This window comes from Chiloscyllium plagiosum, unplaced genomic scaffold (genome assembly GCF_037043375.1).
Source record: "Chiloscyllium plagiosum isolate Xiang-an unplaced genomic scaffold, Cpla_swu_hap1 HiC_scaffold_40, whole genome shotgun sequence".
Classification (NCBI taxonomy): Eukaryota; Metazoa; Chordata; class Chondrichthyes; order Orectolobiformes; family Hemiscylliidae; genus Chiloscyllium; species Chiloscyllium plagiosum.
In genome coordinates, this window is record NW_028270178.1 from 32,231,925 (window position 1) to 32,255,143 (window position 23,219).

General features: G+C 41.8%; 1 protein-coding gene across 2 annotated transcripts in view; it reads left to right on the plus strand.

The window, feature by feature from the left end:
- The window catches only part of LOC122544113 (uncharacterized), a 67,827-nt gene that overhangs the window by 24,354 nt on the left and 20,254 nt on the right, over positions 1 to 23,219 (plus strand). For both annotated transcript variants that reach the window (XM_087981521.1, XM_087981520.1), the window contains 2 exons: positions 2,834 to 2,890; positions 7,218 to 7,331. In XM_087981521.1, coding sequence (XP_087837647.1) covers positions 2,834 to 2,890; positions 7,218 to 7,331 — 171 coding nt within the window. The remainder of the gene's footprint in view (positions 1 to 2,833; positions 2,891 to 7,217; positions 7,332 to 23,219) is intronic.

A 23,219-nucleotide genomic window follows, 5' to 3' on the forward strand; every position in this document is an offset into this window, starting at 1 on the left:
TAGCAGTTGCTGTGAGCTGTGACTTTTCAATTGCTAAGTCAGAGACATTTTCCAAGAGAATCAATCGTTTAACACTTCTTAGCAAGTAATTTCTTACAAGTGGCAGTTTTCAAAGAAGGACATCTGAATACCAAGGATCTGGCTGGCCAAAGAAGGATTATCTGAACATTGGAATCAGGAAGCAAAGACCACTGAACTGACTTCTCAGTTTTTTCTACTGTCTGCCAAAAATCAATTTCCCAATTTGTTTGTCACTGTGTTTGTAGAATTGGGAGTTTATAAGGATTAGAGTTTTGACTAGTAGTGCTATATATACCATTGGTTTATATCTGTTTACCTGCAGCTATAGTTTAATTACTTTTAATAAATAATAATGTTTGTTCAGTACAGAAACCTGTTCTTTGCTTTCTATCAATCTTGATCTGAAAGTCAGATAAACTGGGATACTGTGTGTACTTAAAAAAAACTTAATCGTTGCTATGACTCCAAGAATAATGGTGCTCTATTTATCTCATATGACTCTAGTGGGTTGTAACACTTATAAACATCATTTTATACTGTTTTCTTAGTTTAGAGCACTATGTTTTCGCATTTTTAGTCCACAGTCCAAAAAATAGAAGTGGTTGTAATAATAGATTCCTTCAGAATCTCAATTTTACTTCAAGATTATACCAGTATTTCTCTATGATGTCTGTGTAGATGATATCAGTAACAGTCTCTCTCTAGATTAAAACAGTATCACTCTGTGCTGTTTCTCTCTCTCTCTCTCTCTCTCTCTCTCCATATGAGCCTCTCTCTATTGTACTCTCCAGACTACCTCTATCTTAATTGTGTTTCATTATGCAATCAGTAACTCTATAATATGTCAATATGCCTTAAGTTATACAGATATTTCTCTATGGTATCTCTTAATATTATATATAGATTAGTATCTCCATATAGTCTTTTTGTCTCGTCTTCTCTATCTAGATTTGTTAAGACACACTCTCTAGTCCCTCTCTATCACTAGATTGACTTGGTCTCTGTATGGTGTAATTCCAGATTAGGTCAGTGTCTCGCTGTATTAGATCATTATTTCTCTTTCCCATCTCTAGTTTAAATCGATATCTCTGTATGTTGTCTAACCACTCTGAATAAGAAAAATCCCCCATAGCCCTTCTAAACCTCCAGCCTTTGCCTTAATCCCCCTGGCCATTGATCCCTCCATCAAGGGAAGAAGTTTCTTCCTATCAACCTGTATTATAATTTTATACATCTCAATCATATCTCTCCTTAGTCTCTTCTGCTCCAAGAAAATCAACCTCAGTCGAACCAATCTCTCTTTGTAACTAAAACTCTCCAGTCCAGATAATATCCTGGTGAATCTCTTCTGTATCCTCTCCAGTGCAATAGCCCTCCTATAATGTAGATTCCAGAACTGTGCACAATACTGTGACTTGACTAATGTTTTATACAGTTCCGTCATCTTCTCCCAGCTATTAAGTTCTCTGCCTCCGCTAATAAAGGCAGGTATCCCATATATCTTCTCAACCACTTCATCCACCTGACTTGCGACCTTAAAAGACAGGGGAGCATGCAATTTTCTTCTGATCCTCAGTGCTTCCCAAGGTCCAACCATTCTTAGTTTATTTCCTTGCTTTGTCGTCCTTTCCAAGCACCCCACCTCAGAGTTATCCAGGTTGAATTCCATTGCCTCTGATCAGCCTATCTGACCAGCCCCTCTGTATTCTCCTATCAGGCTATCCTCTCCACAATTTACCACCCCATAAATATTCTATCATCCACAAGTTTACTGATCAACCCTCCTACTAAACTGTTTACTTTTGAGTCGAAGCTATTTTTATATACACAGGACCTCCAATACTGATTTCTATGGAACCCCATTGGGCACAGGCTTCTAGATACAAAAACACCCCTCAACCATCACCACTCAACCAATTCTCTATCCAATTTGCCAAGTTTCCTGAGATCCGATGGACTCTTACTTTCACCACCCCATCAGTCTTCCACACATGACCTTATCAAAAGCTTGTTGAAGTCCAAGTGGATTACATCAGATACATTGCTGTCATCTATGCACCTAGTTATTTGTTTGAAACATTCAGTCAATTTGATCATGTCCTTTTAAAACTGTCAAGTTGGTCAGTCATGACCTCTTAATAAAACTATGCTGAGTGTTTTTGATTAACCCTGCCTCTCCAAGTGCAGATTAATTCTCTCCCTCAGAATTATCTCTCTAAATTAGATCAATATATTTCTATTGTTTCACTCTAGATTAGATTAGAGTCTCTCTATATGCCTGTCAAAAGTAGATCAGTGGCTCTCTATTGTATCTCTCTAGACTAGATCAGTATGTGTCTGTTGTGTTTTTCCAGAGTAGATCATTATCTCTCTATCTCTAGGTTAGATCAGTATCTCTCTATTATATCACTCTAGATTAGATCAGACTCTTTCTATAGTGTCTCCCTCTTTCTAGATTTGTTCAGAATGTCAATGTTGTGTTTCTCAAGGTAGTATGTCTGTAAATACTCTTTTCTATCGATAATATCAGTATCTCAATTGTGTCTCAAAATTTTATCACCTCTCCATGATATTTCTTTAGGTTAGATAAGTTTTTCTCTATTGGGTATCTCTGGATGAGTTATGGAGTGTTTCTAGATTGAAATTTTCGGTGAGGTCAGCATCTGCCTAAATTGTAGCTCTAGGTTTAGTTGAAATTACTTCACAGACCCTGCCCAAAGCTATCAGATCACCTGCTTTTATTAGATTTAATACTAGAACTGATTTTGGTGATGTGTATGCTAGATAATAAGTATTTGCTTCTGTTTTGCAGTATATGGTGGCAGGATCATTGACAGTTCATTTAATATATTCCAGAACCCCTGCCAGTGTAAGTATTTAATTAATGTACAGTCTCTGCTCCAAGATCTGTAACTTGTGTTAATATAATCCTCTCCAGACAACCTTCCACAAGCTTGTGACACTGTGCTGATGAAGGTATGTCTTTGTATGTTACTACTTCAACATTGGTGACTATCTTCAACTTCCAGGTCAGCCATATTTCTGTTCATTGATAAAGCTGTGTTAAATTTCCACTTCAAAAATTTGATAATAAAATTCAGGCTGATCCTGCTGCCTTTGCAGTATATAATGAGCATTTTACGGTTACAGTAATATTGAGGGGTTGCTGCATTGATGGAGGATCATTGCTTGGGGTGTGGTGCACTGTTGGTGGGTCGATACTGAGGGATGACTGCACTTTGGGGGGTCAGTACTGAGGGAATACCCCATTGTCAGAAGCTGTGTACTGAGGGTATATTGTAGAGCAAGAATTGCTGTTTCCCATGAAACTTTAACTGGAGGTCAGTTGTCTGTGCTGTTTGCGTACTTCCAGAGAAAATGCTGGACAAGTGTTCTGTCAGGTGACCTGAACTCAAAATCTCTACCCAAACCTGCATTCTGATATCCTGAACCAAGGACATCTCTAACTATTGCACAAATGCCACCCGGAATAACTGTGCTACCACTCCATCTTTGCTTGGCTTCCTACATTTTTTGAATGTCATGCCTTCAATTTTCAGAATTCAATTCTTCTTTTACGCAGGTATAGGGTGGATATTCCAGGAAAGAATCAGCCAGTCAAACCACATAGTTTTAAATAAAAGAGAATTTATTTACAGGAGAAAGTGAGGACTGCAGATGCTGGAGATCAAGAGTTGAGAGTGAAGTGCTGGACAAGCACAGCAGGTCAGGCAGCATCCGAGGAGCAGGAGAATCGACGTTTCAGGCACAAGCCCTTCATCAGGAATAGCAAGAGAACCCACTTCACCCCCTTTGTGAGCGTCACTTCCGTTGGTGACATCACTCCTGACCCTATAATCATGCCCACTCAAGTGACTGTCTCCGCCCCCACACCCAGCTCCAGCTCCACCCCAGATCCTAACCCCCAGCCCTGTCATGTCTTTACTATTCCCCAGATCTCACCCTCACTGAGGATGAACGTTCAGTCCTCAGCAAAGGCCTCATTTTCATCCCTGTATGCTTCTGCATTAATGAGTTTAACATGCATTGTGACCTTGAGCATTTCTTCCTCTGCCTTTGGGCCCACTTCTTCAATCAAGACTCCCGCCCTTCTCTCACCTTCAACACACCCTATCCACCTGGACACCTTGTACTAGCCTGTTACCTGCTCTTGATCTCTTAATTTCTAACTGCTGCCATGACATCGACCACCTCAACCTGTCCACCCCCCCCACCCACTCCAACCTCCCGCCCTCATAGCGTGCAGCCCTCCACTCCAACCTCAACCTCACCGTCAAACCCGTAGACAAGGTGGGGTGCTGTGGTAGTTTGCCGCACCGACCTCTACATAGCTGAAGCCAGGCGCCAACTCGCAGACACCTCCTCCAACTGTTCCCTCGACCATGACCTCACCTCTCATCACTAAACCATCATCTCCCAGACCATCCACAACCTCATCACCTCGGGATCTCCCATCCACAACGTCCGACCTCATCAGCCATTAACCCCGCACCGCCGGATTCTACCACCTTCAGAATTTATTTACAAGATTACTGAATGAAACGCAAACAAAAGAAAACAGAATACCGAGTAATGTATCCTATTCAAAACCCAACACATTACCCCAATGAATAATACTGTTCCCAATACTTGCAACAATCCCCATAAACACCCTTTGGCACAAAATGTAAAATCAAACACAGGTTCTTACAGGATAGAAGTCAAAGAGAGAGCACGAGCCTGGACCCTGCTTATTTGAGTCCAGCGCCTTTTTCCACCCTACTGTTAAAAACCAAACCAAACTAGAGAAAAGCTGAGCTGGGAGAACTGGCCACTCCTCTTTCATTGTACAAGTTTTTTTTATTTGGAAGCCTTCTGCCTGAGGTAGTCTCTGTTAGCTATTATCAAATTGGCCCTAAAACCTTTCAAACCCCCAGAGTCTGTGTCATTTATGACCTCTCTTTTTAAAAAAAATGCCAAGGACAGCAAAACCTTTATAAAAGAGCAGCTTCGTCCCAATATGTACAAATAACACAGGTCTCAACATTGATCCTTGCAGGACACCAATGGTCACAGACTTCCAGTCAGAAAAATACCCCTGCTCTGTCTTCTGTGGCCAAGCCAGTTTTGTACCTAACTTGCCATCTTGTCATGGATTCCATGTGACTCATGATAAATATTTTCAAATGCCAATACCCCTTCTTACTGTTGCACTGAATTTATCCTTTATTAACAATGCCACCTGATTCCAACCTCAGGCGACTGTGTGTGGAGTTTGCACATTATCCCAGTGTCTGCGTGGGATTCCTCTGGTTGCTCTGGTTTCCTCCCACAGTCCAAATATGTGCAGGTTAGGTGAATTGGCCAAGCTAAATTGCCCATAGTGTTAAGGGATGTGTGCATTAGGTGGATTAGTCTGAGGTAAATGTAGAGTAGTGGGGGAATGGGTCTGGATGGGTTGCTCTTCAGAGGGTTGGTGTGGACTTGTTGGGCTGAAGGGCTGGTTTTCACACTGTAGGGATTCTATGATCATGTCCTTTTCCAATTTGCCTGTCCTTCTTAAATATTGAAAACCCTTGTTTAGTCATTCACCAACATTAGTCATAAAGATGTACAGCATGTAAACAGACCCTTTGGTCTAACCTGTGACCAATCCCAACCCAATCTAGTCCCACCTGCCAGCACCTGGCCCATATCCCTCCAAACCCTTCCTATTCATACACTCATCCTTTTCGGAATGTAATTATCTTGTACTTGTTTACAACTATTTGCACTGTTAATTCATCTGCCTTAGGACTTGGAGGGGAACTTGCCCTGTATTTGCTGTCCTTATGAGTTTGGAATGTACTATTGAGGGAATGTTGTTGAGTTGTGACAGTGTACACTGTAAATGGTGCACACTGCTGTCACTCTGCACCAGTGGTGAAGGAGAAACTACAGTCTGACCCCAACGTCACATACATGCTGACCTCCCACCCCCAAGCAGCTACATGCTCATGTTTATTCAGTTAATTTTTCTATTGCTTATTGATAGACATCACTGGTGACACCAGCATTTATTGCCCATCCCAGAGGGCAGTTAAGATTCAACCATATTGCTGTGAGTCTGGAGCCGCATGTAGTTCAGACCTGGTGAGGATAGGAGTTTCCTTGCCTAAAGGGTATTAGTGAACCAGATGGGTTTCCTCTAACAGTGGTTTCATGGTTATCATTAGACACTTGATTCCAGCATTTTAGTGAATTCAAATTCCCCCGTCTGCCATGGCAGGATACAAACTCAGGTCCCCAGAACATTACCTGGGTCTCCTGATTAACAATTCAGCAATAATACCGCTAGGCCATTGCTGCCCCTTAGGCTGACCCCTAAGGCAATAGAGGTATGGTGTTCAGTCTTGCACGTCAGAGAAGATCCTTGACATGTTTGTGCAATGGCAACTAGGTTCTGCAGACAGCTCCCAGCCACCTGCACCACCATCCCCAACCCCAGCCCTACCTCATGGCTTATGACCTCTGCAAATCCTTCCAGATTTTCTTGCTTCGGTGCAGAGGTCTCCTTTACGTCCCAGGAAGATGATCTGTGTGGAGAAAAATATAATGGAAGTTGCTATTGAACTGTGGGACCACTTGAGATCTTCCCTCTGTCATGCTGCCAAGTATCTTTTATCTCGTGCTGCACTGTTTATGTTTCGGGAACCTCTCCCAGTAGCAGGTCAGAAACACTGTCTGGAGATCTTAAATTGATGATATAAATATGGTTACTTGGTAGCAAAAGGACTGAGGCAGTTTTCCGGTGATGGGCAACCTTATATGATACTGCCATCAAATTCAACCACTTCAGGTAAACAATGTGACCGGTGTGTCAGCCCCCAAATCAGTCCAGTGAATGATTGGCCACACTGTGGTTCTTCCAAGAACAGGGATTGGTGTTGGAGATCCCACTCCCACCTTTGCCTCTCTGCTGGCTCTTGTAAGATCCTGGTCAATGTTCCATTAAAGGTGTTGATTGCACATCAGTTGGCCAAATTTAAATGGGGTGTATCGCTGTTAACTTTGCATTGACCTTGCAAGCCAGAAGGAAGAGGACAGAAAGTGGTTTATCACATACTCTAAAAGATTCTGTACGGAATAAAAACTTACTTATTTCCTCAGTTATTGATATTGGTCTCCTGTTTATTCAGTTTTCCTTCTTTTTTTAGAGATGGGCGATACTCATGATCCATGTGATCACTGCACATTTTGCAGTAGCGGGATGTGTGATATTTAATCTCTCACTCTTTTACTTACCAACAATTCCATTCAACTTCTTTATGGTAAGTATCTTCTGTCTCACTGTCAAATTATGTATTAACAATGATGATCACTTACTGTGTCAGGGTGTGTTTATAGATAAAGATAATGATCATTTCATACTTAAATACATATTTGTACATTAATCATGATGGTCCCTTGTATCAGTGTGTATGTTTACAGACTAACTGTAATGATCATCAAATATGTTTACAGACCACAATAAAATGTGTATAATTTATTTAGGAAATTAGGAACAGGAGTAAGCCATTTGGCTTCTTGATCCTATTCTGCCATTCAGTGAGATCATGGTTGATCTGTAGCCTAACTCCATATATCTGCCTTTCCTGGCTTGAAAGTTTAGCAAACTAAACCCTTATCTGAGGTAACTTGTACTATAAACTGGTTTCTCAAATCAATACTGGTCTCTTCTGAACTGAACTGAAAACAAAGCTTACATGTTTACTTGCTCAATATAACCTGAAATTTCACATGCAGAAAGATAAAATGTTCTTTATTTCCCTGACATCAGATTATTGCAAATATTAGTGGGCGGCACGGTGGCACAGTGGTTAGCACTGCTGCCTCACAGTGCCAGAGACCTGTGTTCAATTTCCGCCTCAGGTGACTGACTGTGTGGAGTTTGCACGTTCTCCCCATGTCTGCGTGGGTTTCCTCCGGTTCTTCCCACAGTCCAAAGATGTGCAGGCCAGGTGAATTTGCCATGCTAAATTGCCCGTAGTGTTAGGTGAAGGGGTAAATGTAGGGGAATGGGTCTGGGTGGGTTGCGCTTCGTCGGCTCAGTGTGGACTTGTTGGGCCGAAGGGCCTGTTTCCACACTGTAAGTAATCTAATCAAAAAAATTAATGTCAAACAAGGAAATACTTACAGAGCACAGAATGGACTTTGTAGTTTGCATTGGTTTGTAGAATCCTTTGTCTGTCTACTTCCCATCAGCCCTCCTTCCTCCACTGACACCTTTTTCTTTTCCAAAAAGAGTTCATTCAACTGTTCCAGCTGCCCTCCCTCACAGTCAGCACTTACTGCTGGAGTCCCACAACTGCATGAGCTCCCCTGCTCAGTACTGTCCCTTCACTGTCGCTACCTGCTGTTGGAGGATTTGTTACACACTTGCCCTGCTTGAAACTGTCACGGAAAGTGCACATAGCATGCAGTGATCCTTTGCTAAACAGTTGCGCATGATGCTGAGAATGTTCAAATCCACATTAGTGACACTATTCTCTCCTTACATGTCGATCTGGGGGAAAATTGTAAGGGTTGGGTCATATTCAGCATTTGCTTGAGAAGAAAGTCTCAGCTTCTTATCTGGGTTGGTACCTTCCAAAGGATCTAGGCTGTGTAGTGGATCACCCAGGACACCCAAGTCTTATTGAATATTCCCCTCTTTCAATTTATATGTAATAATCTGCCTTCCTAGCTTTACTACCAAGGTGGATAACCTCACGTTTATCCACATTATGATGCATCTGCCATGCAATCACCTATTCACTTAGCTTGGCTATATCACACTGAAATTCTCTGCATCTTCCTTGTAGTTCACCCTGCCATCCAGCTTTGTGTCATCTGCAAAATCCTTGGTAATGGACTCCAGCATCTTACCCAGCATCACTGACATCAGACTCACTAGTCTGTAATCACTGTTTTCTTTGTACCACCTATTTTAAATAATGGGGTTACATTAGCTACCCTCCAATCTTCAGGAACTATTCCAGAGTCTAAAGAATCTTGGAAGATGACCACCAATGGATTCACTATTTCTAGGGCCACTTCCTTAAATGCTGTGGATTGTAGGTTATTAGGCCCTGGGAACTTATCCGCCTTCAATCACATCAGTTTCTCTAGTAAAATTTCTCTATCAAACAGACATGCTTCAGTTCCTCTTTCTCATTAAACCCTGTGTTCTCCATCATTTTTGAAACATAATTTGTGTCTTCCTTTATGAAGACACAACCAAAGTATGAATTTAGTTTGTCAGCCATTTCTTTGTTCCATATTATAAATTCCTCCATTTGTGATCATAAGGGACTTACATTAGTTTTCGTTAATCTCATTCTCTTTACGTGCCCACAGAAACTTTTATAGACAGTTCTTGTATTCTCTGCTATCTCGCTCGTACTTCATTTTCTTCTTCTTCATTCTTCTCAGACATTTTCTTTGCTGACCTAAACTGTTCCCAATCCTCAGATCAAATGTCTTACCAATTTCTATGGCTCTTTTTTGCATCCAGTACTATCTCTACTTTCCTCATAAGCCAGTGTTCTCTTTGCCCTCTTGTGTCAACCAGGATTAAAGAATTTTTGTAGTTCATTCATTTGCTCTTTGAATGTTTGCTATTGCTAATTATTCCTTTCAGTAACATCTCCCAGACTGTTGTAGCCAACTAATGGCGAAGACCCTCATTATTCTCCTCAATAAGATTCAGAATCAACTACCTCACTCTGTATCCAGATGAAGAATTCTATCATATTATGGCTGCTCATTTCCAAGGGCTCTCCCAACTACATATCCAAGTATTCCTTTCTCATAATACTCAGTCTAAAATGGCCTATTCTCTAGTTGGTTCCTCAACATATTGGTCCAGAAAGCCCTTTTGTATACACTCCAGGAATTCCTCTTTTATTTTATTGTGATTAATTTGAATCGCCCAATCAATGTGCAAATCAAAATCACCCATAATTACAAATGTTCCTTTACTGCATGCATTTCCGATTTCCTCTTTACCGACATCATCACTACAGTTTGGTGGTCGATATACCATTCCTACTAATGATGTTTGTCCCTTGGTATTTCTCAATTCTACCCACAGATTCTACACTGTTTAGGGTGGCACGGTGGCTCAGTGATTAGCACTGCTGCCTCACAGCACCAGGGACTCAGGTTCAATTCCAGCCTTGGTCGACTGTCTACGTGGAGGTTGCACATTCTCCTCATGTCTGCGTGGGTTTCCTCCGGGTGCTCCGGTTTCCTCCCCCAGTCTAAAGATGTGCAAGTCAGGTGAATTGGCCATGCTAAATTGCCCATAGTACTAGGTGCATCAGTCAGAGGGAAATGGGTCTGGGTGTGTTACTCTTTGGAGGGTCGGTGTGGACTGGTTGGGCCGAAGGACCTGTTTCCGCAATGTAGGCAATCTAATCTGTTTGAGCTAATATCTTTCCTCAGCATTGTATTTCTATAATTTTTGGCCAGTAATACAACTTCAGTGCTTTTTTCCTTTTTGTCTGTTCATCCTTATACCCCTGGATATTCAGTTCTCATCTTGCAGCCATGTCTCTATAATCCAAACTATATCACAATCATTCTTCAGGTCTCCTCTGTGCTGTGATTCAGTGTGGGAGTGGACTTCCACACAACATATATATCCCTGGATTCCAGAAGACTATAGGTATACCAGCAGAGTTAGGCAATTTGGCCTATTGAGTGTGCTGTGCTATTCGATCACAGTTGTTACGTTTCTCAACCCCGTTCTCCTGCATTCTCCCCGTAATCCTTGATCCTTGATCTTGGATCCTCTTCGTAATCAAGAATCTGTCTATCTCTGTCTTAAATACACTCAATGACTTGGCCTCCACAGATTAACCACCCTCTGGCAGAAGAAATTTTCTCCTCATCTATGTTCTAAAGGGTGACTCTGAGGCTGTGCTGTAAGGTTCCAGTCTCTCCTATTAGTGGAACATCCACTCTGTCCAAGCTTCTCAGCATTCTCTGTTTCATTGAGATCCTCTCTCATCCTTCTAAACTCCATCAAGTACAGACTCAGTCTACAATCACTCCTCATGTGACAAGCTGTTCTAATTGAATTTCTCTGGATGGTCAAAGTTTTGAAAAAGAAATTAAACTAACTTCTCCTCTACCATTTTTGCAGTATTTTTTCTCCAAAAGTACTGCTTCAGGAAACTTATCGAATCAGCCGTGATTTTTAAGAGACTGACTCCCATTCTTGGTTTTAGGTAAGGGGTATTACACACACTATTAAGACCTTGCCAGATGGTTCTTCAAAAGCTGCTATCAGGGTTAAAGGTGTAAATTAATACTTTGTATTTCTCCGCTTACAAAAGTCGACCACGTATTTGTGTAATCTTGGCTAATAAAAATGTTTTAACATTTAGCCTGTGTTTATCAAACATCTAAATGGTTTGTCATTAGTACTTTGACAGATAAAACTATCACTTGATGGAAGATTGTCAATTTCTGATCGTCTTGTGTTTGAGATGGTCTCCATTTTCTTATTGTCTTTCAAATAATAATACTCTGGTTTAGTTATGATTCAATTTCTAAGTAAGCTTTTCTGTATAACACTCAATTCAGGATTCACTGATTGTATTTCTGTTAAAGAGGATGGCTAAACATGTCAGCCTCATTCATTTACCTTCATCCCTTTTGTTTAAATTTTCAAAATTTGTTTCCAGTCACAGAATTTCTAAATCATCTGTTTTTTGATTGATTTCTCCTCTTCCTATACAATTCTTTGGGCATGAGATCTTGTCACTGCATAGTCAGGAATCAATCCAGAATATTGTTTCTATAACATCCCCTTTTCTTGAACTTCCCTCAGTGAGGTCTTTGCTTTTGGACCAGCCAGGTAATTTATCAAACTAAACTCAGTTTATTTCACTATTCCAAGTTCTCATTTTGCTTAAAGAATTCTTTAATCTAACTCCAGACTTATGCTACTAGTTTGAAACCTCCATGTATACTGCCAGTTAATATTTTCTTTTTCATCAATCCCACAAGAAGACAAATTGTATGATCAGCTGGCATCAGTAACCTTTAATGATCTTGTGTCTCACAGTATCTCTATTGGTTTACCTCCTTGATTTGACAAAGAAAACAACAATTCTTCTTTCGAAATAAAATATTCAGAACCTCCAGTGATATGATTCTTTACATCACAGAATCTTTTTTTAAAACTACCACCAGTAAATACCTTTGTAGCCAATCTAATATTTACAAGCAAAATTTACCATTATAGGTAATGCAAACTATAAAAGGTGAGGGAGGGAGAGAGGGAAGGGGCTTAATCAAAATGAAGTTAGAGGGGCTGAGAGTCTTCTTTTATGGGAGGGTCACTTTTTTTTATGTCTACCCAAAAATGTTATCTCACACAACTGAGTGACCTTCCCAACACCAAAATCACAATGTGTTTTTTTATTTAGCCTACTGACCACCACGAACAAAACAGCCATGTTACCAATTGAATATTTACAGGCAAAGGCCATTACGGACAATGCAAAGCATCAAAGGTGGGAATGGTTTAGGGAGAGTGGGAAGGGACTAAATCAAAATGGAGTTGGAGGGGAAAGGGTCTGTTTTACCTTATCTGTTCTACCCAGGAGCATTTTCACACACAACAGAGTGGCCATCCCACCACTAAAATCACTGAGTTTTTTTTTGGTTTGTTTTAAATCTACTGACCATCACCAATAAAAGACATGTAAAGCTAATTGGATATTTACAAGCGAAGCTCATTCTGTGCAATGCAAACCATAAAGATGAGCATGTTTGGGATAAGGAAGAGTGGGAAGGGACAAAATCAAAGTGAGTTGATGGGGAAAGGGTTTGTTTCTTTTTATTTAAATTGGTTTTCTAATCAAACTATTCAATGATATTATTACACACTTCTGGAGCAGATGGAACTTGAATCGTGGTCAGTTCTTTGATTTTTAATTTTTTTTCAATTTCACCTATTTTTCTAATCAGCATGTTCAGAGATGTTATTACACACCCCTGGTAAAGGTTGGACTTGAACTCAGTTCTCCCAGCCCAGGTGTAGGGACATTACCATTATGCCATAACAGGGCCAAATATCTTTTTGCCACCTTGTCTGCTCACAGCAGGAGATAAAAAGACACTATTACAATAATCATTAGGGACCTCAAACTGCAGGTGGACTGGAAAAATCAAGTCAGGAACAGATCCCAAGAAAAGGAATTCATGGAATGTCTGCAAGGTGTTTTTTTGGAGCAGCTTGTGGTAGAGCTCACGAGGGAACAAGCAGTTCTGGACTGGGTCATGCATAATGATGCAGAGAGAGCAGCAGCCAGGAGACCTTTACTGCAACTTCTGACCCTGTTGAGACTCTATCAGTAACTGATACTGAATCACAAAGCTAAATCCTGGTCTGTGGGAGCTGGCTGCACCCATCCAGGCTGCTTCTTTTGTTCCAAGAAAAGAACAAAAAACACTAGGACAAAATAACCTCTTAAAGCCACAGCATCATCACACCTCTTCCCTTAAAAAAATGAACCATCAATATACAAAGATGACTTAATTTTTAAAACCCTTTGTCTCACTCTATTAATACACTACAGTACATGTATATTACATGACTCTAACCATGCAAACATTCACTGCTACAATCTGTTTCGGTCCTTTTATTCCTGCCACTGAATGTCTCCGTCTTTTTTTGACAAATCGTGACAATGGGTCAACATATATATGCCACCATGTATATAATTTTCAAATTGAATGGCTGCAATAATAAGCTCCATTTAAAGAGTCTAGAATTTTTGTCTTTAAATTTCTCCAAGAACTTCGAATAATTATGATCTGTATATACAATTGTCTCAGGCAAATTAATGGCAATAAAAATGTTGAAATGTTGTTACATCAATACCAAGCTCCAATTCTCCTTTTCAATAGTGGAATATTTCCATTGACTATTATTCAGTTTTCTGGAAAAATACCCAATAGGTCTTTCTATCTTTATGGCAGAAGTGAGGATTGTAGATTTGCCGAAAACGTCGATTGTAGATGCTGGAAATCAGAGTCTAGATTAGAGTGGTGCTGGACAGGCACAGCAGGTCAGGCAGAATCCGAGGAGCAGGAAAATCGACGTTTCAGGCAAAAGCCCTTCATCAGGAATGAAGGCAGGGAATCTCCAGGGTGGAGAGATAAATGGGAGGGGTTGGGGCCGGGGAGAAGATAGCAAAGAGTACAATGGGTGGGTGGGGGTGGGGATAAGGGTGATAGGTCAGAGAGGAGGGTGGAGCGGATAGGTGGGAAGGAAGATTGGCAGGTAGGACAGGTCATGAGGATGGTGCTGAGCTGGAAGGTTGGAACTGGGGTAAGATGGGGGGAGGAGAAATGAGGAAACTGGTGAACTCCACGTTGATGCCCTGGGGTTGAAGTGTTCCGAGGCGGAAGATGAGGCATTCTTCCTCCAGGCATCTGGTAGTGAGCGAATGGCGGTGGAGGAGGCCCAGGACCGCATGTCCTTGGCAGAGTGGGAGGGGGAGTTGAAATGTTGGGCCACAGGGCGGTGGGGTTGAGTGGTGCGGGTGTCTCGGAGATGTTCGCTGAAGCACTGTGTGAGAAGGAGTCCAGTCTCCCCAATGTAGATGAGACCACATCGGGAGCAATGGACACAATAAGTGACACTGGTGGATGTGCAGGTGAAATTTTGATGGATGTGCAAAGTTCCTTTGGGGCCTTAGATGGAAGTGAGGGGGGTGGTGTGGGCGCAAATTTTGCAATTCCTGCGGTGACAGGGGAAATTGTGACCAACTTCGCCAGCACATTCCACCCCGACCTTAAATTCACCTGGACCATCTCTGACACCTTCCTCCCCTCCCTGGGCCTCTCCATCTCCATCAATGTCGACCGACTTGACACTGACATTTTTTTGCAAACTCACCGACTCCCACAGCTACCTGGATTACACCTCTTCCCACCCTACCTCCTGCAAAACTGCCATCCCGTATTCCCAATTCCTCCGCCTCTGCCGATTCTGCTCCCAGGAGGACAAGTTCCACCACAGAATCTACCAGATGGCTTCCTTCTTTAAAGACCGCAATTTCCCTTCCCACATGGTTGAAGATGCCCTCCAACGCATCTCATCCACATCCTTCACCTCTGCCCTAATAAGGACAGACCCCCCCACCCCCACCGGTCCTCACCTTCCATCCTACCAACCTTCACATAAATCGCATCATCTGCCGACATTTCCGCCACCTCCAAACGGACCCCACCACCAGGGTTATATTTCCCTCCTCACCCCTTTCCGCAAAGACCATTCCCTCTGTGACTACCTGGTCAGGTTCACACCCACAACAACCCACCCTCCTCTCCTGGCACCTTCCCCTGCCACCGCAGGAATTGCAAAACCTGCGCCCACAGCTCCCCCCCTCACCTCCATCCAAGGCCCCAAAGGAGCTTTCCACATCCATCAAAGTTTCACCTGCAAAGCCACCCTCCTCTCCAACCTATCATCTTCATCCCCAGCCCCATCCACCAATTGTACTCTTTGCTCCCTTCTCCCCAGCCCCACCCCCTTTCCATTTATTTCTCCACCTTGGAGGCTCCCTGCCTTCATTCCTGATGAAGGGCTTTTGCCCAAAACGTCGATTTTCCTGCCCCTCGGATGCTGCCTGACCTGTTGTGCTTTTCCAACACCACTCTAATCTTTCTATCTTCATATCAACTTCTTGCAAGAGTACAGCACTGACACCAATATCACTTGCCTTGGCAGTCCTCTGTCTGCTGAAATTTTCTGCATTTCTTCATTAGTGAGTTAGTGTAGTAACACACTGCTAAAATTTGTTGTGAACTTCCAAAAAAAAACCACTCAGTTTCAGGAATGATAGTACTGTCCTCTTCATTGCTGTTATGGGAAACTCCCCAGTAATATTTGTTTTCACATATTGTGGGGCCATCTGTACATGTCCGATAACATGGCCCAGGAATTGACTTGGACCTTTGCAAACTCACTTTTGGCCAAGTTTATCATCGAGCCTGCCTCCTGAAGTTGATCTAACAATTCCGATTGATGCTGCAGATGTTCCTTCCATATTTGACTAAAAATCACCAGGTCGTCAATGTATACATGCAATTGGGTAATCTAGAAATGACTTGGTTGCTAGTCTTTGAAATGTGGCTGGCACATTTTTCATACCAAATGGCATGACTCTAAATTGGAACAGTCCATTCGGTATCATGAAAGCCGAAATTGTCTCCACTCTTTCGGCTGAAGTTTTTGGCAGTATCTTCTGAGTAAGTTCAACTTTGAAACATAAGCTACTTGTCCCACCTTCTCAATACAGCCTTCCAAACATGGAATAGCTTATGAATCAGACTGCATTGACTTTGCGATAGCCCACACATAACCGTTGGATGCCATCTGATTTAGGCACCATTACTATGGGTGAACTTCATTTGCTGCAACTCACTTCAATTATTTTGTCATTGAGCATGCATTTAATATCTTTTTGGACCTATGCCAACTTTAACTTGGGTTAAGTCTCTTAGGATGTTGTTTAATTGGAACAGTTTTTCCTATCTCGACATCGTGTGTAATTAGGTTAGTACTTCCCTGAATATTCCCAAATATCCCCCTATGTGATTGTAACAACTCTTTCAGGTCATTTCGATTTTCCTCTGAAAGGTAACTCAATAATGTATTCCAATGTTTGAGAACTTTCTCACTGTCCAATTTAATTTGAGGAGTGGCCAATTCAGAAGCCTCTGAACTTGTTTTTCACTCTGAGTTGTGTCAAGTAACACATTCTCCTTTTAGAGTCATAGAGTCATCGAGATGTACAGCATGGAAACAGACTCTTGGGTCCAACCCGTCCATGCCGACCAGAAATCCCAACCCAATCTAGTCCCACCTGCCAGCGCCCGGCCCGTATCCCTCCAAACCCTTCCTATTCATATACCCATCCAATGCCTCTTAAATGTTGCAATTGTACCAGCCTCCACCACATCCTCTGGCAGCTCATTCCATACACGTTCCATCCTCTGCGTGAAAAAGTTGCCTCTTTGGTCTCTTTTATATCTTTCCTCTCTCACCCTAAACCTATGCCGTCTAGTTCTGGACTCCCCGACCCCAGGGAAAAGACTTTATCTATTTATCCAATCCATGCCCCTCATAATTTTGTAAACCTCTATAAGGTCACCCCTCAGCCTCCAACGCTCTAGGGAAAACAGCCCCAGCCTGTTCAGCCTCTCCCTGTAGCTCAGATCCTCCAACTCTGGCAACATCCTTGTAAATCTTTTCTGAACCCTTTCAAGTTTCACAACATCTTTCCGATAGGAAGGAGACCAGAATTGCACGCAATATTCCAACAGTGGCTTAACCAATGTCCTGTACAGCCGCAACATGACCTCCCAACTCCTGTACTCAATACTCTGACCAATAAAAGAAAGCAAACCAAATGCCTTCTTCACTATCCTATCTACTTGTGACTCCACTTTCGAGGAGCTACGAACCTGCACTCCAAGGTCTCTTTGTTCCCTCGGACCTTACCATTAAATGTAGAAGTCCTGCTAAGATTTGCTTTCCCAAAATGCAGCACCTTGCATTTATCTGAATTAAACTCCATCTGCCACTTCTCAGCCCATTTGCCCATCTGGTCCAGATCCTGTTGTAATCCGAGGTACCCCTCTTCACTGTCCACTACACCTCCAATTTTGGTGTCATCTGCAAACTTACTAACTATACCTGTTATGCTCGCATCCAAATCATTTATGTAAATGACAAAAAGTAGAGGGCCCAGCACCGATTTTTGTGGCACTCCACTGGTCACAGCCTCCAGTCTGAAAAACAACTCTCCACCACCACCCTCTGTCTTCTACCTTTGAACCAGTTCTGTATCCAAATGGCTAGTTCTCCCTGTATTCCATGAGATCTAACCTTGCTAACCAGTCTCCCATGGGGAACCTTGTCGAACGCCTTACTGAAGTCCATACAGATCACATCTACTGCTCTGCCCTCATCAATCTTCTTTGTTACTTCTTCAAAAAACTCAATCAAGTTTGTGAGACATGATTTTCCACGCACAATACCATGTTGACTATCCCAAATCAGTCCTTGCCTTTCCAAATCCTGTCCCTCAGGATTCCCTCCAACAACTTGCCCACCACCGAGGTCAGGCTCACCGGTCGAAAGTTCCCTGGCTTGTCTTTACCGCCCTTCTTAAACAGTGGCACCACGTTTGCCAACGTCCAGTCTTCCGGCACCTCACCTGTGACTATTGATGATACAAATATCTCAGTAAGAGGCCCAGAAATCACTTCTCTCTACTGAGGTAGTATGGGCTGAGATTAGAAACAGAGGAGAGGTCACACTGCTGCAAGTTTTTTATAAGCCTCCGCAGAGTTCCAGGGAGATGATCGGCAAAACGATTCTGGGTAGAAGTGAAAGGAACAGGGCGATCATTATGGAGTCTTTAACTTCCCCAACATTGGCTGGAAATGCTATAACACTAGTACTTGGATGGATCAGTTTTTGTCCAATGTGCGCAGAAGGTTTTCCTGACACAGTATTTCGAAGGGCCGACAAAAGGGGAGGACACACTGGATCTGGTGCTTGGTAATGAACCAGGCCAGGTGTTTGATTTAGTGGTAGGTGAGCACTTTGGAGAGAGTGACCATAATTCAGTTACATTTAGTTTAGTGATGGAAAGGGGTAGGTACATGCCACAGAGCAAGAGTTATCGATGAGGGAAGGGCAATTATAATGCGATTAGGCAAGGCTAAGGATGCATAGAATTGGGTAGCAAAATGCAGGGGATGGGGACAATTGAAATGTGGAGCTGGTTTAAGGAACAGATATTGCGTGTCCTTGATAGGTATGTCCCTGTGAGGCAAGGACGAGGTGATAAGGTAAGGGAACCGTGGTTTACGACAGAAATTGTATCTCTTGTTAAGCAGAAGAAGGAGGCTTATGTGACATTGAGGCGAGATGGTTCAGATGAGGCAATGGAGAATTACAGATTATCTAGGAAGGATTTAAAGAGAGATTTAAGAAGAGCAAAGAGAGGACATGAGTAGTCCTTAGCAGGTAGAATAAAAGAGAACCCACAAGCCTTCTATAGGTCTTAGCAAGTTTTGAGAAGATTTGTAGCTCAGGTTGAGGTTTTGGATGTAGGTTTGCTTGCTGAGTTGAAAGGTTCATTTCCAGCCATTTCGTTACCTTACGAGGTAACATCTTCAGTGGACCTCATGTGAAGCAATGCTGAAAATTTCTGCTTTCTATTTATATGTTTGTGTTTCTTTGGGTCGGTGATGTCATTTCCTGTGGTGATGCTATTTCCTGTAGTGAAGTCACTTCCTGTTCCTTTTCTCAGGGGACGGTAGATGGGGTTTAACTCGATGTGTTTGTTGATAGAGTTCCGGTTGGAATGCCATGCTTCTAGGACAATGAGCAGATAATACAGAAAATGAGTAAAACCAATGTCATTTACAAAATACCGTACAAGGACCGTAACAAACACTACATTGGGCAAACAGGCAGAAAACTAGCCACCAGGATACCTCAACATCAACTAGCCCCAAAAAGACATGACCTCTCTCACTAGTATCCTCACATACAGATGAGGAAGGACACCACTTCGACTGGGATAATACATCCATACTAGGACAAGCCAAACAAAGACATGCACGAGAATTCCTAGAAGCATGGCATTCCAACCGGAACTCTATCAACAAACACATCGAGTTAGACCCCATCTACCACCCCCTGAGAAAAGGAACAGGAAGTGACTTCACCACAGGAAATAATATCACCACAGGAAATGACTTAACCAACCCAAAGAAAACCAAACATATAAATAGAAAGCAGGAATTTTCAGCATTGTTTTGCAAGAGGTCCACTGAAGGTGTTACCTAGTAAGGTAATGAAACGTCTGGAAATGAATCTTTTAGCTCAGCGAGCAAACCTACATCTAAAGCTTTCTATAGGTATATAACGAATAAAAGGATGATTAGGGTAGGAATAGGGCCTTTCAAAGACAGAAGTGGGAAGTTGTGTGAACCATGTGGAGATTGGAGAGGTGTATATTTATAGACTAACAGTTTGGATGACTTGCTGTATCGGTGTTTATTTACAGACTAACAGTGATGATGACTTGCTGTATCGGTGTGTTGTTATAGACTGACAGTGATGATGACTTGCTGTATCGGTGTTTATTTATATACGAACACTGATGATGACTTGCTGTATCGGTATTTATTTATAGACTAACACTGATGATGACTTGCTGTATCAGTGTGTTGATACAGGCTAACAGTGATGATGACTTGCTGTATGAGTGTGTTGTTATAAACGAACAGTGATGATGACTTGCTGTATCGGTGTGTTGTTACAGACTAACAGTGATGATGACTTGCTGTGTCGGTGTGTTGTAGACGAACAGTGATGATGACTTGCTGTATGAGTGTGGTGTTATAGACTAACAGTGATGATGACTTTCTGTATCGGTGTGTTGTTATAGACTAACTGTGATGATGACTTGCTTATCGGTGTGTTATACACTAACAGTGATGATGACTTGCTTTATCGGTGTGTTATAGACTAACAGTGATGATGACTTGCTTTATCGGTGTGTTACAGACTAACAGTGATGATGACTTGCTGTATCGGTGTGTTGTTACAGACTAACAGTGATGATGACTTGCTGTGTCGGTGTGTTGTTACAGACTAACAGTGATGATGGCTTGCTTTATCGGTGTGTTATAGACTAACAGTGAAATTGACTTGCTCTATTGGTGTGTTGTTATAGACTAACAGTGATGATGACTTGCTGTATCGGTGTATTGTTATAGACTAACAGTGATGATGACTTGCTGTATCGGTGTGTTGTTATAGACTAACAGTGATGATGACTTGCTTTATCGGTGTGTTGTTATAGACTAACAGTGATGATGACTTGCTGTATCGGTGTGTTGTTATCGATTAACAGTGATGATGACTTGCTACATCAGTGTGTTGTTACAGACTAACAGTGATGATGACTTGCTTTATCGGTGTGTTGTTATCGACTAACTGTGATGATGACTTGCTGTATCGGAGTTTATTTATAGACTAACAGTTATGATGACTTGCTGTATTGGTGTTTATTTATAGACTAACAGTTATGATGACTTGCTGTATCGGTGTTTATAGACTAACAGTGATGATGACTTGCTGTATCGGTGTGTTGTTACAGACTAACAGTGATGATGACTTGCTTTATCGGAGTGTTATAGACTAACAGTGATGATGACTTGCTCTATTGGTGTGTTGTTATAGACTAACAGTGATGATGACTTGCTGTATCGGTGTGTTGTTACAGACTAACAGTGATGATGACTTGCTCTATCGGTGTGTAACAGACTAACAGTGATGATGACTTGCTGTATCGGTGTGTTGTTATAAACTAACAGTGATGATGACTTGCTGTATCGGTGTGTTGTTACAGACTAACTGTGATGATGACTTGCTATATCGGTGTGTTGTTATAGACTAACAGTGATGATGACTTGCTGTATCGGTGTGTTGTTGCAGACTAACAGTGATGATGACTTGTTGTATCGGTGTGTTGTTATAGACTAACAGTGATGATGACTTGCTGTATCGGTGTGTTGTTACAGACTAACAGTGATGATGACTTGCTGTATCGGTGTGTTGTTACAGACTAACAGTGATGATGACTTGCTGTATCTGTGTTTATAGACTAACAGTGATGATGACTTGCTACATCAGTGTGTTGTTATAGACTAACAGTGATGATGACTTGCTGTATCGGTGTGTTGTTATAGATTAACAGTGATGATGACTTGCTACATCAGTGTGTTGTAATAGACTAACAGTGATGATGACTTGCTGTATCGGTGTTTTGTTACAGACTAACAGTGATGATGACTTGCTGTATCGGTATGTTATAGACTAACAGTGATGATGACTTGCTGTATCGGTGTGTTGTTACAGACTAACAGTGATGATGACTTGCTGTATCGGTGTGTTGTTATCGACTAACAGTGATGATGACTTGCTACATCAGTGTGTTGTTATAGACTAACAGTGATGATGACTTGCTTTATCGGTGTGTCATAGACAAACTGTGATGATGACTTGCTGTATCGGTGTGTTGTTATAAACTAACAGTGATGATGACTTGCTGTATCGGTGTTTATTTATAGACTAACAGTTATGATGACTTGCTGTATCGGTGTTTATAGACTAACAGTGATGATGACTTGCTCTATCGGTGTGTTGTTATAAACGAACAGTGATGATGACTTGCTGTATCGGTGTGTTGTTACAGACTAACAGTGATGATGACTTGCTGTATCGGTGTGTTGTTATAGACGAACAGTGATGATGACTTGCTCTATCGGTGTGTTGTTACAGACTAACAGTGATGATGACTTGCTGTATCGGTGTTTATAGACTAACAGTGATGATGACTTGCTACATCAGTGTGTTGTTATAGACTAACAGTGATGATGACTTGCTGTATCGGTGTGTTGTTATAAACTAACAGTGATGATGACTTGCTGTATCGGTGTTTATTTATAGACTAACAGTTATGATGACTTGCTGTATCGGTGTTTATAGACTAACAGTGATGATGACTTGCTCTATCGGTGTGTTGTTATAAACGAACAGTGATGATGACTTGCTGTATCGGTGTGTTGTTACAGACTAACAGTGATGATGACTTGCTGTATCGGTGTGTTGTTATAGACGAACAGTGATGATGACTTGCTCTATCGGTGTGTTGTTACAGACTAACAGTGATGATGACTTGCTGTATCGGTGTTTATAGACTAACAGTGATGATGACTTGCTACATCAGTGTGTTGTTATAGACTAACAGTGATGATGACTTGCTGTATCGGTGTGTTGTTATAGACTAACAGTGATGATGACTTGCTGTATCGGTATGTTATAGCCTAACAGTGATGATGACTTGCTGTATCGGTGTGTTGTTACAGACTAACAGTGATGATGACTTGCTGTATCGGTGTGTTGTTATCGACTAACAGTGATGATGACTTGCTACATCAGTGTGTTGTTACAGACTAACAGTGATGATGACTTGCTCTATCGGTGTGTTGTTACAGACTAACAGTGATGATGACTTGCTGTATCGGTGTGTTGTTATCGACTAACAGTGATGATGACTTGC